General features: G+C 43.9%; 1 protein-coding gene across 2 annotated transcripts in view; it reads right to left on the bottom strand.

The window, feature by feature from the left end:
- USP25 (ubiquitin specific peptidase 25) overlaps positions 1 to 15932 on the bottom strand; it is a 146383-nt gene that overhangs the window by 105083 nt on the left and 25368 nt on the right. For both annotated transcript variants that reach the window (XM_073584479.1, XM_073584480.1), the window contains exons 2-3: positions 6523 to 6600; positions 2307 to 2451 (exon numbers count right to left, since the gene is read on the bottom strand). In XM_073584479.1, the coding sequence (XP_073440580.1) occupies positions 2307 to 2451; positions 6523 to 6600 (223 nt within the window). The remainder of the gene's footprint in view (positions 1 to 2306; positions 2452 to 6522; positions 6601 to 15932) is intronic.

Raw genomic sequence — 15932 nt, 5'->3', positions numbered from 1 at the left:
GGGTGGGAGACAGTAACGTTAACAAGTGGGTCACCCATGTGCCATAATTATGATGTATGTATCCCAAGAACAAGTAGCAACTCGTCGCGGCATAACTAGTTCCAAGACTGGTAATTACAGAGCGGGGTGGCCTGACAACAACATGTACGGGAGGCACGCCGTGGCCTGTACAATCTCTGGTCAGGGCTGATGGCAATGACATGGCGTACACTTGTGTATAGGAGCAGGATGCACCCGCTCTCATCTAGACGAGGTTCCCAGGCCTCCGAGCAGTAAACATCCTGGATAAATCCAGAGCGAAGAGCGGTGTTTAGAGACAGGAGAAGCTGCAGGAATAGCGAGCAGCTGCAGTAAGGGCGCAGCCAAGAGATAACAGCCAGAAGTAATGGTCAGTGAGAAGCTTGAAGGCCGTATCTACTACGTCTTCTGTCTCCCACCATCCCAATGTGGGAAGGAGGATCCCCATATAGTGTTCGGGCCGGAACCAGGGAGACAGCCATCAGGTTTATTGAAGGAACCACACCAGGGAGATTACAAAGGGAGATATGCGACTGAAGTTGTCAGGGCAACAGGGGGCGGGGCGAGGAGACAAGGAGCAGGGGGCGCGCGGAGGTGGCAGTTGAGGGAGAGCGAGAGGGAAGGAAGGAGGGTGACTGGCAGGAGCACGGAGAGGAGCCGGAGAGGAAAAAGCTGCGCAGTGACCGACAAGAGAGACGTGGGAGACTGTTACCAGAGACTGCTACCTGCCCCCGTTCTGAGAGAGTCATCCCCGCCAACCCCCGCCTTGGTGGGAGGGGAACTTTACCTCAGGTTGTGGCCGTGAGTACACGTAACCAGGTCACAGAGGCCTGGACACTTCCCCCCAGCCTTCCCCCATCACGCCGACCCGGCCGTCACCGGCCTGCGAGATACGCCACCTCGTCACAGGCGAGATAAGAGGCCCACTACCCTGGCTCTGGGAGAGACTCCTTGATAAAGGACGGCTACAGGACATCTGGGGAACTGCGTCATCACGGCGCGCCACCATCAACGCTTTCTTCAGGGCCTGTTGTGCCCCACTGGGATCGCTTACTCCAGGGCCTGTTGCGCCCCACCGGCATCGCTTTCTTCAGGGCCTGCTGCGCCCCACCAGCATCGCTTTCTTCAGGGCCTGTTGCGCCCCATCGGCATCGCTTACTCAGGGCCTGTTGTGCCCCAGCGGCATCGCTTTCTTCAGGGCCTGTTGCGCCCCACCGATATCACTTTCTTCAGGGCCTGTTGAGCCCATTCCTTCCCGGAGTAGCGAGGCCTCAGGACAGCCACCTCAGCGACCTCGACGCGGCCACGCTCACGAAACCAGCAGTCCCTGGCAGGCTAAGTGGCGTTACAATTTTGGTTAAGATTGTTGAGTCCCTGCGCGGACTGTTCGCTTTGGTTCTTAGTTTTATGTTTGTTCAGCCAAGCCCAGTGGCTACAGTTAAATGAAAGTAATTTCGTAAACCACCATTCGTCTAGTGTCTCGTCACTGCATCCTGCGAACCTGCTCAACCCTACACCCAAATATGCAATAGAAGATTACAAGTAGGTCAACTCCTTACCCACAGTGGACATACCGGTGCAGAGCGGCATTGTGAATACTCCACCACCACGCCATTATTTACAAACCGGGATATAAGGGCCTGCTCTGGTGATCACTGGTCACTGGGGGGGCTCCGCGTCCAACCCTTCCCATTTCCAAACAGCTATTTGGTAGATTTATAGAAAGTACGAGGAAGGGAGGAAGAACAACAGCAGGATCATACTACAGGAGATGAGCGTTTCTTCCGGAATGCCCCTTTAATTTACTTTATATGTGCAGGATAACACTTTTATCGTGGATCCGCCATACTACCCTACAACAAAGGGGAAAGGTTCATGCTCACGTTAGCAAAAGTGGAAAATAAAACGATTGTGCCACTTGGCTAATAGGAGAGTCCGAGTATTTATGGGTTCAGAGCAGCCATCAATCACCACTGAGGCTCCCCATGTGGATACACAAGACTCACCGACACGTTTTGTTTTTTAAACAAGTTGAAATTGAGCCCAATTTATTAAGAGGCTCATAATCTTACAAATTTGGAGTCTCTTGGGCAACTCCCTACAACAGAAACTGGAAGCTATGCCTACCATCATATTCACAATAATTTGCACCAATCTCAGTCCCAGACAGATGCACGTGGTGTATGATCAGCACGACACGCAGTCAGAACGATTACAACAACAATCTGCATGCCGGCATGTGGCAGACACAGTCGCACGTGTTGTCAGTCGGCATCGGATCCACTTACTGGTGTCCGCCTGGCTGCCCACGCTGATGTAGCGGTCATTGTTGGGGATGGCGGTCTGATAGTAGCTTCCTTCTTCTGGCTGAGGGAGCTTGGCATTGTTTGCTGTAAGAAATGCGACAGCTAACTCCAGATTCCCATTGCTCTCCTGGAAAATAAGAGAACCATATTCATTTAATAAAAATAAAAGGGGGGGAAAACACCTCCCGTACATGTGCAAGGCTCCCACACGCTTCCTCTTACAGAGGCACTTTACTTCTTTTATTTTTCCTTTCACATCTATTAATACTGCTTCTTATATCACCTTAAGTGCACTGAGTGGTGTCTGAGCCCAACACAGTCTATGAGTCTGCTCTCCGCACTCAGACAGGAGCTCAGGAGCACACAGCAGAGGATTTCTGAGCGATCAGGACAGGTCTCCAGACACAAACCTCTTCCCATTTGCTACATCTTAGGTTGTACCCATCATAAAAAAGAAAATGAATACTCTTACATTTTCTGCTGCACCTGCAGGTTTAGTTTTCTGCTAAAGTGATGACATATCTCACAATTCCTATATGAAGTATTAAAAGTTTCCAAACCTGCTTAGTCAGGCAGACAGTCTATGTGCCTGCAGACTTGTGATCCCTTACATCGCACGCACTAAGGCTGTGAGGATTCTTAGATGCCGACATCGGGAGAGACAAGTAAGGGCCCTTTCACACTGTGCTTTGTCACACGTTTGTTGGTCCCATCGGGTAGACTGCGTCTTAGTGTCTGACTCCAGTGGGCGTATACGCCCAAAAATGCATGTGAGGGCACACGTTGACCCTGTTGGCACCATTATAGTCTATAGCCCCATCTGTGCATATGCAAAAATCCTGTTTTGAGTGGGGGACTCTGGATGTAAAGGGCCTGTCACACTAAGCGATATCGCTATGTCTGATACTTACATCCAACCGCTCCCACGCTGGTTATCGCTGATCGCGCGAGAACGTCCTGGACCATTTCTCGTCGTCAGCTTCCTGCTGTGATGACGAGCGACGCGTGGACGCGGGCGGGAGGATGTCAGGATCACCTCGCCTGACAGGTAAGTAGCCACCCCCGACCCCTGCGATGTCGCTGGTGAGATCTGCCTGTGTGGCAGCTCACTAGCGACCATTTAGCGATGTACCAGCGATCCTGACTGCGTCATATCGCTGGTCGGGATCGCTGGTACATCACTGTGTGACAGTACCTTAACTCCCAACGGGACTAACGAACATGTGACAAACAGCGTGAAAGGGACCCAAGTGCACTGCATACACGGGGCCATGTGCCGACTAGACATGCGCGGCCTCACTGGTGTATTGAGTGATGCCAGACACGTCTAGTCTGAATGTGGCTGGAAGAATGCAAATTGCATAACTGCTACCAGCACCGGAAAATCCTCACAGCATGCAGCACAAGCGATATCACGATTCACAAGTGTGCAGTCACACAGAGTGACTGCAGACTTGTAGACTAATGCAGGAAAACTTCCTTAAAAGGGAAATTATCAGAAAAATGACCAATTGTCTAAATCAGATAATTGTGTTACAAGGATTTAAAAAAAAAAAAAAAAAGCCAAAAATTGTTAATTGTTCTAGAGACAACAAGTTCTCTATAATCAGTGGTCTGTCTACATGACAGATCCCCTATAAATAGCAAAGTTATAACATTTCTCGCAATTAACTCTCAGAATTCAGAACACATTCACCTTCATTCCTAGTAGACGCCGATATAGATCTCACGTTTATCATACCGTCCCGTCCACACCCTGCATTGTTCGCTACATACCGAATACCCTGCATGGTGCCAAGTTGTAGGAACGGCAATGACCTCCTCCCTCCGCAGCCTCATATCAGCACAGCAGACTCTCAGGCTCTCGAGCAGCTATACGCCATCTGATCACTACTCTGCCGGCTCGCTTAGGGAGAAAACTACGCAAAGAAGCATTTCACTAAATATACAAAAATAATATCTGGAAAAATAATCCCTGGGTTAATCTTAATGTAACCTCCACAGGGGTTTTCCCACCAAATACATTTTTCAGCAACAGGCAAGGTCAGACCACCGAGACCTCTAGCAACTATGAGAATAAGGGTCTCAACGTCCTCTGTGTGGCACAAGCCGCAGCCCAGGGCAAGGCAAGTAATGTGCCACTAACTCTATATTAACCCTATACAACAAAAAATGTATGATGTCCATTAGTGCCCTCCTCCAAAAGTAATAATGCCCCCCTTAAAGCCATCCATCCCACCCCTGCACAGGTGGTCCAATGCAGTGATGTCGCTGTTTTGTAGACTGTACAATGGCCAACATGACGCAGAGTGGTGGATCCAACGGCTCCTTACTCTACTACTGGATCAAACCGTATCAGCATCGAGATGACACGATGCGCAAAGTGACGTTCGTTTTGTGCACTGCCCATAATCGTCACTTCTCCAAGAAGTGGTAATTTTTTTTTTTTTTGTACCCAAGGCAGCTGTCCCCTCTCTTGTGGCTACCCACACTATGCCACTGGGATGGAGTGGAGGTCATCATGAGGACCACTGCTCCACTCGCTGATGGCCAAGTAACGTCTCCACTAGTCCCGCAGGCAGCGTACAGTCACACATGAGCTCTACCAGTCCAGCCATGTTCTTATGGTCACGATGGTCAAAATGAAGACAACGGGGCAACTTTAATAAATGGGTATTTTAACACCTTGCTGTTATCACCAGTAGAAGCAAAGTCTTCCTAGACGTGTACCATTGCCATTCACATGCGATACACTGACGGGCAGCGTCTGCCAGAGCGTCATTCTCAATCTGGGGTGTCATGATCAGCGGAGGCCACCTATGACCTCCAGATGTCTTAACAGATAATATAGGTTGGGCTGGTCATCATGAGACACTGGCGTTAAGGTGAAACACTGCATCTTTTTGGTGCGATTTTGGAAAATCATGGCAAAAAAAAAAAAAAAAAAACCCAATGCAGTTTTATTGCGATATCTTAATACCGCATTACAGTGTGATAAAAACACACGTGACATGCACAAATGTGAACAAGTCTGTTGGACAATGTTCACACCACCCTGACAGAAACACAAAGAGCACAGAATGACAAATGTGCAAAAATACCTTGCAGTAAGACATATGACAGTAGTCAGCAAGTGCTGATAAAAGGTAATAACAAATACAGGGTATTTAGTCGATACTTTTTTTTGCAAAAAAATGTATGCCAAGCTGCTCCACCTCGTCAAGGTAACCCGTATTGAAGCAGTCCCTATCTAATGTATTTAAAACCTGAACATATGAACAGTGTCTAAATGAGCAGGATTAAGACAGGCGCTTTCAGGTATAGGCACGTGGTGCAAGACAGCTCCTTATGTGCATGTCACACAAGAGAGGGGTGGGGTCTCAAATCATGCATAAGCACGAAAAAATGCATGATTTGAGAGACCCCACCCCTCTCTTGTGTGACATGCACATAAGGAGCTGTCTTACACCACGTGCCCACACTAGAAAGCGCCTGTCTTAATCCTGCTCATTTAGACACTGTTCATATGTTCAGGTCTTAAATACATTAGATAGGTACTGCTTCAATACGGGTTACCTTGACGAGGTGGAGCAGCTTGGCATACATTTTTTTGCAAAAAAACGTATCGACTAAATACCGTGTATTTGTTATTACCTTTTATCAGCACTTGCTGACTACTGTCATATGTCTTACTGCAAGGTATTTTTGCACATTTGTCATTCTGTGCTATTTGTTTCAGAATTACAGTGTGATAAAGTTACTTGGGAAAAAGTTCATCACAATCCAGAAAACAACAAAATACATAGCGCCCATGAATAATATATTTTACAATTTCTCTTATCTGAAGCTTTTTCTAGAAATGTTTCAAACTGTTGAAAGAGGCTTAAAAAGCATCATACTAAAAAAATTTCCACACTTATTTTGGCATAATTTGTTTCATTTTACTTTGTAAACCTCCAACGCCAAGGTCCCACGATGGGTCATGGGTGAGTTTTTAATGCTACGTATTTCCGCTGAGCAAAGCAGCGTCGTTACAGTTCCAGCAAAGTGGATGGGATTCATAGAAGTCTCATGCCCGTCTAATTCACGTAATAGGTGCAAAATATCTGCAACATGAAAAACTCACCAAATGCTCATCATGGGAAGGTGGCCTAAGGGGGTGTCATACCTGGCGTTTACAGAACAGTAAAATACTCACTTTCAGTGCGTGCTGAAGTACTTGAAGATCATTAATGCCCGTGATCTCCCGCAGCTGATTTATGAATGTCTGCTGGTGCTAGAACACAAAAATAGGTAGACACATTAGTACACGAACTTCCGGAGAGATTACCATTAGTTTTCACAGCAGTTGGAAAGCAAAACCCAGGTTTTCTGTGCTGACATCTAGTGGACAGTACGACAACTGCAGCAATATACCTCCTTATATGTCCCGGGACCCCCACAGATTGAAAGACATGTTTGGAATCACGCAGCTCAGCAGCCAGAAATGCTGCTGCTTGAATGCACCAAACCTGCCCGTAAGAATCGAGTTGACCTTGCGATTTGCCAGTCTGTGGCATATTATCCATGCTAACTGGGCTAAATCTCCAGTTGATAAATTTAATCTTCAGAAGGCGGCAGAGATTAGCAGGTGAGCCTCACAAGTCAGATGGGGGAGAGGCTCCTGCTGCAGCCAGTGGTTTAACAGCCAGACACAGAACAGTGATGAAGAGAAGGAGGGAGGAATTAAGATTACCGTAAGTGCTGAGATTTTCTAAATTTTGTGTTCCTTTAAAGTGAATCTGTCATCCCATTTTAGCCCTATCAGCTGCCGACACCGCCATCAGGGGCTTATCTACAGCATTCTGTAGATAAGCCCCTGATGTAACCAGAAAGATAAGAAAAACAAGTTATATTATACTCACCCTGGCTTCCGGTCCGATGGGTGTCGCGGTCTGGTCCGGCGCCTCCCATCTTCATACGATGCCGTCCTCCTCCTTACTTCTGCCGCGGCTCCGGTGCAGACGCACAGCTCTGCTCTGTTGAGGGCAGAGTAAAGTACTGCAGTGCGCAGGCGCCAGACGGCTCTGACCTTTCCCGGCGCCTGCGCACTGCAGTACTTTACCCTCAACAGGGTGGAGAAAGTACGCCTGTGCCGGAGCAGCGGCAGAAGGAGGACGTCATCTCTAGAAGGTGGGAGCCGCCAGACCGGACCGCGCCCCCGGTGAGTATAATATAACTTGTTTTTCTTATTTCAGGTTACATCGGGGGATTATCTACAGCATTACAGAATGCCCTGACGGCGGTGCCGGCAGATGATAGGGCTAAAATGGGGTGACAGATCCCCTTTAAACAATTTATTACATTATGTAAATAAATAATGGTTGGAGAAATAGGATAGAAATTCTGGATTTCTATACTAGCTGCTCTACGGGGCTCGTATACAGAAGTTTGCCTTTCTCCGTTCTCAGAAGACAAACTCCACAGTTGGTGGCAATAATCTTCTTATTCTTCCCTTATACTGTAAATGGAAAATTAGTTTACTCTCATTTTCACTTGACCATAACAGAACGCCTTGCTTTGGCAACAAGGATACAATGACGACATCTATGAAACTTCCTTCCTAAAATTGAATGAGGCTATAAGTATTGATTTGTTTTTTTACTATAGAATTTTTTTTTTCCTTTAGTAACAAAAAAAAATAAAAAAAAAAAATAAAGCTTCTTTCAACCTATTCTAACCATATCCAACAGACAAGAGTTGGGGCCTTGTTACGGTGTATCAGTGCGCTCAATTCATGTTCTCCATTCATGCAACTTTTTACAAAATAGATCAGGTCATAATAGCAAAACACTTCCCAAGATTTGTTTTTTTTCGGTAATGATTGTTTGGAATCTTGAATAATGATTTGCGCTCAGTACAAATTTGCCACACAAAAAAAGAATAAAATGTTTATTTCCTTCCGATTAGCAAATTATTTTCCTATGTATTTCTAGTATTTTAATGGGTTCCTTTTCTAATAGTTTTTATTAGAAATTTTGAAAACAAGTAGGGGATCAGGAAGGGGAGGGAAGAGATGGGGGGTATAGATAAGGAGGGTAAAAACTTTAGGAGTCTACAACAATGACCAAAAGCTTTGGAAATGCAATAATGTTGCGATTTGAGTGTTTACAGAAAGTAAAATAGTATTAACCATGTAAACATTGAAAATTAGCAACAGTATATACAATATATACCATACATCACTTTTGTTTGTGAGACTTGTGCCAGATATTAAAGCAAGGTTAAGAAAAAGGGGGGGGGGGACTGGTTTGTCCCAGTATGACCATTTTTTGAAATGTTTGAAGTGGGAATAGTCGGCGAGTAGTGATGAGCGAGTATACTCGTTGCTCGGGTGTCCTCCGAGTATTTTGGCGTGCTCGGAGATTTAGTTTTCGTCGCCTCAGCCGCGTTTGCATATCCGGCTCGGCTACATCTCAGTCCCGGCGTCTGTATCTCCCTTCTTGTCTTCCTCCTGTGCGGTCACATGGTACCGCTCATTAAAGTCATGAATATGGACGTGTCTCCACTCTCATAGGGGTGGAGCCGCATATTAATGATTACGCCCGGACTGAGATGTAGCAGAGCCGGATATGCAGACGCCAGGAGGGTGAGTAGCACTGGGAGATGGTGAGTCAGTCATGCTATAAGGATGCCATAAGGAGAGGCAAGTCATTTTTTTTTAAATCGCAGCAGCAATGTTATACGGGGCATATATGGAGCATGTTATGGGCCACGAATAACCTGTGTGCAGTATTATATGGGGCATATATATTAATATGGAGCATGTTATGGGCCACCAATAACCTTTGTGCAGCATTATTATATGGGGCATATATTAATATGGAGCATGTTATGGGCCACCAATAACCTTTGTGCAGCATTATATGGGGCATATATAGTATATTAATATGGAGCATGTTTTTGGCCACCAATAACCTTTGTGCAGCATTATTATATGGGGCATGTTATTGACTACAATTAACCTTTGTGCAGAATTATATGGGGCATATATTAATATGGAGCAAGTTGCATTTCCCACCCTCGGCTTATACTCGAGTCAATAAGTTTTCTGTGGCAAAATTAGGGGGGGTTGGCTTATACTCGGGTCAGCTTATACACGAGTATATACGGTAATTCTCTGAGCACGCCAAAATACTCAGATCAACCGAGCAATGAGTATACTCGCCCATCACTATTGGCGAGTGCTAATCTGAGCTCGAATGACCTGTGGAGGGAAATTTGGTCTGTTAAGTCTTTAAGGTTAGGGCGAGATTGTTTTTTCCAGTTATAGGCAATGGCTTTTTTAGCTTCTAGTAAAATGTGGATGATTAGAGCTCTGAGGTCTGGTTTGATGTTTTCTAATTCAAATGATAGCAGCGCCATATGCGGGGAAAGATTGATGTTTTGATTGGAGACCAAAGAAGAGATTTGGGACCAGAAGTTGCGAAGATTTGGCGAGTACCAAAATATATGAGGCAGGTCGCCCTGAAGTCCACAATTCCTCCAGTATAGGGAAGAGTTTTTTGCATCTATGTGAGCCACTCTTGTTGGAGTGTAATACCATCTGGAGATTATTTTAGAATGAGTCTCATGGAGGGTCACTGACATATTGGATGAGTAGGTGAATGAAAGTGTCCTCCCATTTTTCTGGGAGGCATGACAGGCCTAATTCGTTTTCCCATTTCATCATACTTGGGCATTTCCACTAGATCTGTCTCGCGGCTGAACCAGCTGTAAATGTACTTGTGGCTTCAAAAAGATACTATGGTCGAAGTCACTCAAAAGGTTTAGTGAGGCTTCTTAGGCTGTGTGCCCACGATGCGTTTTGTTAAGCGTTTCCGCAGCGTTTGAGCCGGCTCAGATGCTGCAGAAACGCTTAAAAGATGCATCAAATTAATTAGCATGCGTTTTTGGCTTTTTGTGCCAATGCATGCGTTTTTAACCGCTCAGGAATCGCTTAGCGGCTAAAAACGCAGCATGCTCATTTCCGCATTGCTGAGCGTTTTTAGCAATCCCCAATGATCCCAGAAATCGCGTGTCAAAAAACGCGTCAAAAACGCATCAAAATCACATCAAATATAGCGCAAAAAACGCGCGGAAAAAGATGCGCGATTTCTGGGAAGGGGATCCTTTTCCTGAGCGTTTAAAAACGCTAGCGTGGGCACATAGCCTTAGAGTCTTGGTTTTTTGGCCAAAAAGGTTTGGATCTGATCTTTTAAGGTAAGGCATTGGAGAAACATCGATGAGGGCAGATTGTAGTTGTGTTTTAAGTCGCTAAAAGGCAGAAAGTGTTCCCAATAAAGATTTCCCCCAGTTTTCTGATGTTGTATTCTATCCAAATTGTGGGTAGGGTTTGTCTAATGAATAGGAAGATTAGAGAGAGTGGGATTTTTCCCCGGATTTCAGATCTCGAAAGACCTTTTTTAGTCTAGAAAGTTTTTTCCATGCTTGGGTGAATGCCAGGAAGAATGGATGAGGGGTCACGTTTGAACAATCATTTTTATAGTCCTGAAGATTAAGTTGCTTGGGTGGTTATTATTGTTCAGTGTGACCTCCAGGACCATCCCGGCCGGAGGGTTTTTATGTGAAAGCCAATGCAGACTTTGCTTCACAAAACTGGTGTTGTAGTGTGCCGTAATGTTCATGAAGCTTAAATCCCCGTAAGTTTTGTTTTTGTAAATCATGCTAGAAGAAACTCTGGGTTTCTTGTTGTCCCATATAAATACGTTTATGATTGATTGGAGGTGGGTTAGGTATGAAGTTGAGATTGGGATGGGGAGTGATCTAAAGATATAGAGAATCTTGGGAAGAATGAAAGACTTTATTGTGAGGTTTTTCCCCACCAGGAAAGGTCTTTATCTCTGAAAATGTTAAAATCTTTGGTGATGGAGCTGGATAGGGAATTTAAATTAGGAATTGAAGTTGTTGGAGATATTTCTGCCTAGATAGGATATTTCCTTGTCTGCCCAACTTAAGGAAGATACTGATTTTATTTCTTTGATGTGAGCCTCTGTTAAGATAAGTTGGAGGATTTTGGACTTCTCAGTATTAATTTTAAAGTTTAAAAGTTCCGAGAATTATTTTAGAGAGTTTTGGAATTCTCTCATGGAGTTGGTTGGGTCCGTTAGTGAGAGGATTATGTCATCTGGAAAAAGGCTTATTTTTAGTTGACAGGTGGGTGTAGCTACACCTTTGATAGCTTCATTTTGCCTTATGGACTGTGCTAGAGGCTCCATTGCGATAATAAAAAGGGGGAAAGGGGGCAGCCCTGTCTAGTGCCGTTAGATATGCGAAAGGGGGAGGAGATGTGGTTGTTTGAATATACCCTAGCTTTGGGATTTTGGTAAAGGGCCATGATCGTCGTGATAGACTTTTCATTAAAGCCAAATTTTGCTAGTGAATGCATCAGGAAGTCCCAGTTCAGAAGGTCTAATACCTTCTCGGTGTCAAGGGATACCAGGATGGAGGGTTGCTTGTTTTTATTGATCAATTTAATGGTATTATGACTCTCCTGGTACTGTCCGAGGAGTTGCGTCCTTTAATAAAGCCAATTTGATCACTGTTGATCAGTGCGGGGAGTAGAAGATTAAGTTTATTTGCTAGGATTTTAGAGAATAACTTGACGACCGGATTTATGAAATAGGTTTATAGCTTGTAATGTTTTCTGGATCGCTTTTTTGTTTGGAAATTAGCACTATTGAAGCCTCCAGCATCTCTGGTGGGAAGGAGCCTGTGGATGATGAAGTTAAAAATTTGGGCAAGATGTGGAGATAAAAGTTTATTAAAAGATTTATAATATTTGTTACCGAATCAGTCGGGGCCTGGGGCTTTGAATGATTTGAGGTGAGCAATTGTATCTTCAATCTCGGTGGTCGTGAAGGGTGAGGTGAGGAAATTAAATCTTAGGGAAGAAGTTTGGGTTGATTGATTGATGAGAGGTAAGATTCTATGGATTTTTTATGGGCTTGGTTGTCAGTTGAATGGGGGTTCAAGTTGTATAAGTTACGGTAAAACTTGGCAAATTCGTCAACTATATCCTGCGGGTGGGAGAGTGATATCCCATTGGTAGTGGTGATTTTATTTATCCTATTGTGAAGGCGCTTACTTTTTAGTCGGTTTGTCATGTATTTGATTGGTTTATTGGTAGAGGTATATCAATTATATTTTGACGATTTAATGACAGTCGTAGAAGGAAAAGATAGTTGACTTTATTTCCTGTCTGAGGGTTGATATTTCAGTCTGTAGGGTGGGTGAGGAGTTTGAGTTGTTCCGATACTTGGGTCTTTATTAGATTTAAGCTTTTATTTTTGCCCTGTTCTTGCTTTTAATTTGAGGAAATTTGTATGATAACGCCCCTTAGTACTGCCTTGTGGGCACACCACCTGGTGAACGGGCTGACTGATTCGGATTTATTGTTTTAGAAGTAGTGAGTTAGTAACGATTCAATTAGTTTCTTGTAAGAGGGATTGTGGAGGAGGTTGGCATTGCATTTCCATAAGGAGCTATTTTTTTTAGTGGTGGGCCTAAAGTAAGGTCCCCCATGACTGGCGAATGATCCGAAATGGATCTATGATTATGACGTTTTGGAATCATCTGGGAAGAGAGAACACATCAGTAATTATTCAATCTATTTGTGAAGGTGACTGATGTACTGTGGAAAAATGGGTGTACTCCTTTGAAATGGTGTGGAGGCACCTAAAAACATCAAATAGTTTGTTTTTATATAGCCACCCATTAAGAGTATTAGAATGGGGTCTAATGTGGGAAGATGAGTCAATGGTGCTGTCAGAGACAATATTAAAGTCTAAAATTATCAATTCCCCTTTTTTTGATTAGTGTGGTTTTTTCAGGTGCTTATTTAAGAATCTGATCTGCTTCTCGTTAGGAGCATAGATGTTGACTATTGTGGTGAGTTGGTTATTGAGGTTGCATATCAAGATGTGATATCTTCTGTTAGGGTCAGCATGTTCCTCAATGTGCTCAAAGGGAATTGAACCCCTTATTATAGTGAGGACTCCTGCCTTTTTCTTAGTGTTTGATTTGAAAATATGGTGAAATTTACGATGTTCAAATTTGGGATGGTCATTGATTTTAAATTTGGATTCTTGGATGCCGATGACGTCAGCATTAGATTTGATTAGCTCTCTCCACAGAACGCATCTTTTTCTGGGGCTGTTCAGTCCCCAAACATTGTAGGACATTATTTTCAGATTCATGTTTGTATTGGTGGAAGGATGGGAAGAATAGGAAAGGAATGAGGTTAAATGGGTTCCATTAGGGCACTAACAATGCGGCCACCTGGCTTGTAGAGACGTGGCTGAAAGCTGTGCAGACATGAAAGCCACTACAGGTTTCACACGGATCTATAAAATGGATTGTTAATAGATGGCTTTATGTTAATGACTAATACTACATATAAACCTGCACAACCATTAACAATAATGCAAAGCAATTCTTTAAAAATCTGTCTGATACAGGCTGCCTGCCCGGAAGTATTGTAAGCATCATTTAAGCATTAAAGCAATATTATTAATCAACTAATATAGTGGTTCTTGGGGGGGGGGGCTTCATCTGGACAATGTGCATGGGCTGGATGCATTATCAAAGTAAATACAACAGTCTCATTGGATTGGAGAGATTGATTTAATAATGTATGCAGCTTTTATTTTGAAAGGTGGTGAAAGATAAGCATTAATTTTTTTTTTTTTTTTTTTTTTTTTTTTTTAGATATTCTATAAGTTATGACCGGGAAAACCAATTAAAGTGGGCAATTACAATAATATGCAAAACATTAATTCCCGATAACTTCCTATAAAGTGACTGGAGCTGTCTGCCATCACGAGCTTTTAGCAGCTTACAGTTATGCCACTATGGAAAGCGGAGAGGAACTGTGGAGATTTGTCTCGCCCGGCTGCTCCTTGGCACACGAAATCAGTGTCTGCCTCCGGACTTACACACCTAGTAAAGGCATCCATCGTCATCAGTGAGCTACACGTTGTAGTATAATTAGATAATGCAGACGCCATGTGACTCCAAGGGCTTTACATCGAGTGAATAACTTTCTGATCAATCTGTGCACATGTTCCACCTCTATGGGCACCTTTGTGCCAACCCTGTGTCTAAGCGTGCCTAAAAATAAGTGCTGTTGGCAGCACATCTGCCCTTGTAAACAGGGGATGTGCTGCCGAGAATATTCAGATGTCAATTTTTTTCCGGTATCATCCATGAACTGGGTCAACACAAGTATATGGATCTAAGGAGAAGGGTGCATATGTGCGATATATTTATACAATTGCCTTGTAATGTTTTCATTTCCTGTTCTGTCCAGGTTTGTCCGGATCCCAGAACTCCAAGCGGTGGAAGTTCACTGACCGCCATAATGGGATACCCAAGTGATGGTCTCTCAATCAGGGCTGTGGAGTCGGTAAGACAAACCTGCGACTCAGACTCCTCAATTTCCCTTACACCGACTCCAACTCCACGACTCCGACTCCCACACATATTGCTTATATTTAAGTGAAAAATTTATTGTAGTACAATGTGAGCATCAGGCATTTAATCATTTTTATGATACAATAATCAAGATATTTAGATAGAACATAATATCTATTTATTGGAATACAGCTTTAGAACACAAAACTAATAAATTGTAAATATGTAATACACTATGTAATGTCGATTACATCTATACAGTACAGACCAAAAGTTTGGACACACCGTCTCATTCAAAGAGTTTTCTTTATTTTCATGACTATGAAAATTGTAGATTCACTCTGAAGGCATCAAAACTATGAATTAACACATGTGGAATTATATAATTAACAAAAAACAACTGAAAATATGTCTTATATTCTAGGTTCTTCAAAGTAGCCACCTTTTGCTTTGATTACTGCTTTGCATACTCTTGGCATTCTCTTGATGAGCTCCAAGAGGTAGTCACCGGAAATGGTCTTCCAACAGTCTTGAAGGAGTTCCCAGAGATGCTTAGCACTTGTTGGCCCTTTTGCCTTCACTCTGCGGTACAGCTCACCACAAACCATCTCGATTGGGTTCAGGTCTGGTGTCTGTGGAGGCCAGGTCATCTGGCATAGCACCCCATCACTCTCCTTCTTGGTCAAATAGCCCTTACACAGCCTGGAGGTGTGTTTGGGGTCATTGTCCTGTTGAAAAATAAATGATGGTCCAACTAAACACAAACCGGATGGAATAGCATGCCACTGCAAGATGCTGTGGTAGCCATGCTGGTTCAGTATGCCTTCAATTTTGAATAAATCCCCAACAGTGTCATTAGCAAAGCACCCCCACACCATCACACCTCCTCCTCCATGCTTCACGGTGGGAACCAGGCATGTAGAGTCCATCTGTTCACCTTTTCTGCGTTGCACAAAGACACCATGGTTGGAACCAAAAAATCTCAAATTTGGACTCATCAGACCAAAGCACAGATTTCCACTGGTCTAATGTCCATTCCTTGTGTTCTTTAGCCCAAACAAGTCTCTTCTGCTTGTTGCCTGTCCTTATCAGTGATTTCCTAGCAGCTATTTTACCATGAAGGCCTGCTGCACAAAGTCTCCTCTTAACAGTTGT

Source organism: Dendrobates tinctorius, unplaced genomic scaffold (genome assembly GCF_039654945.1).
Source record: "Dendrobates tinctorius isolate UK_male_01 unplaced genomic scaffold, ASM3965494v1 ptg000084l, whole genome shotgun sequence".
NCBI classification, from domain to species: Eukaryota; Metazoa; Chordata; class Amphibia; order Anura; family Dendrobatidae; genus Dendrobates; species Dendrobates tinctorius.
Note: the sequence above shows the minus strand (reverse complement) of the source record. Positions and strands in the feature narration are given on the sequence as shown.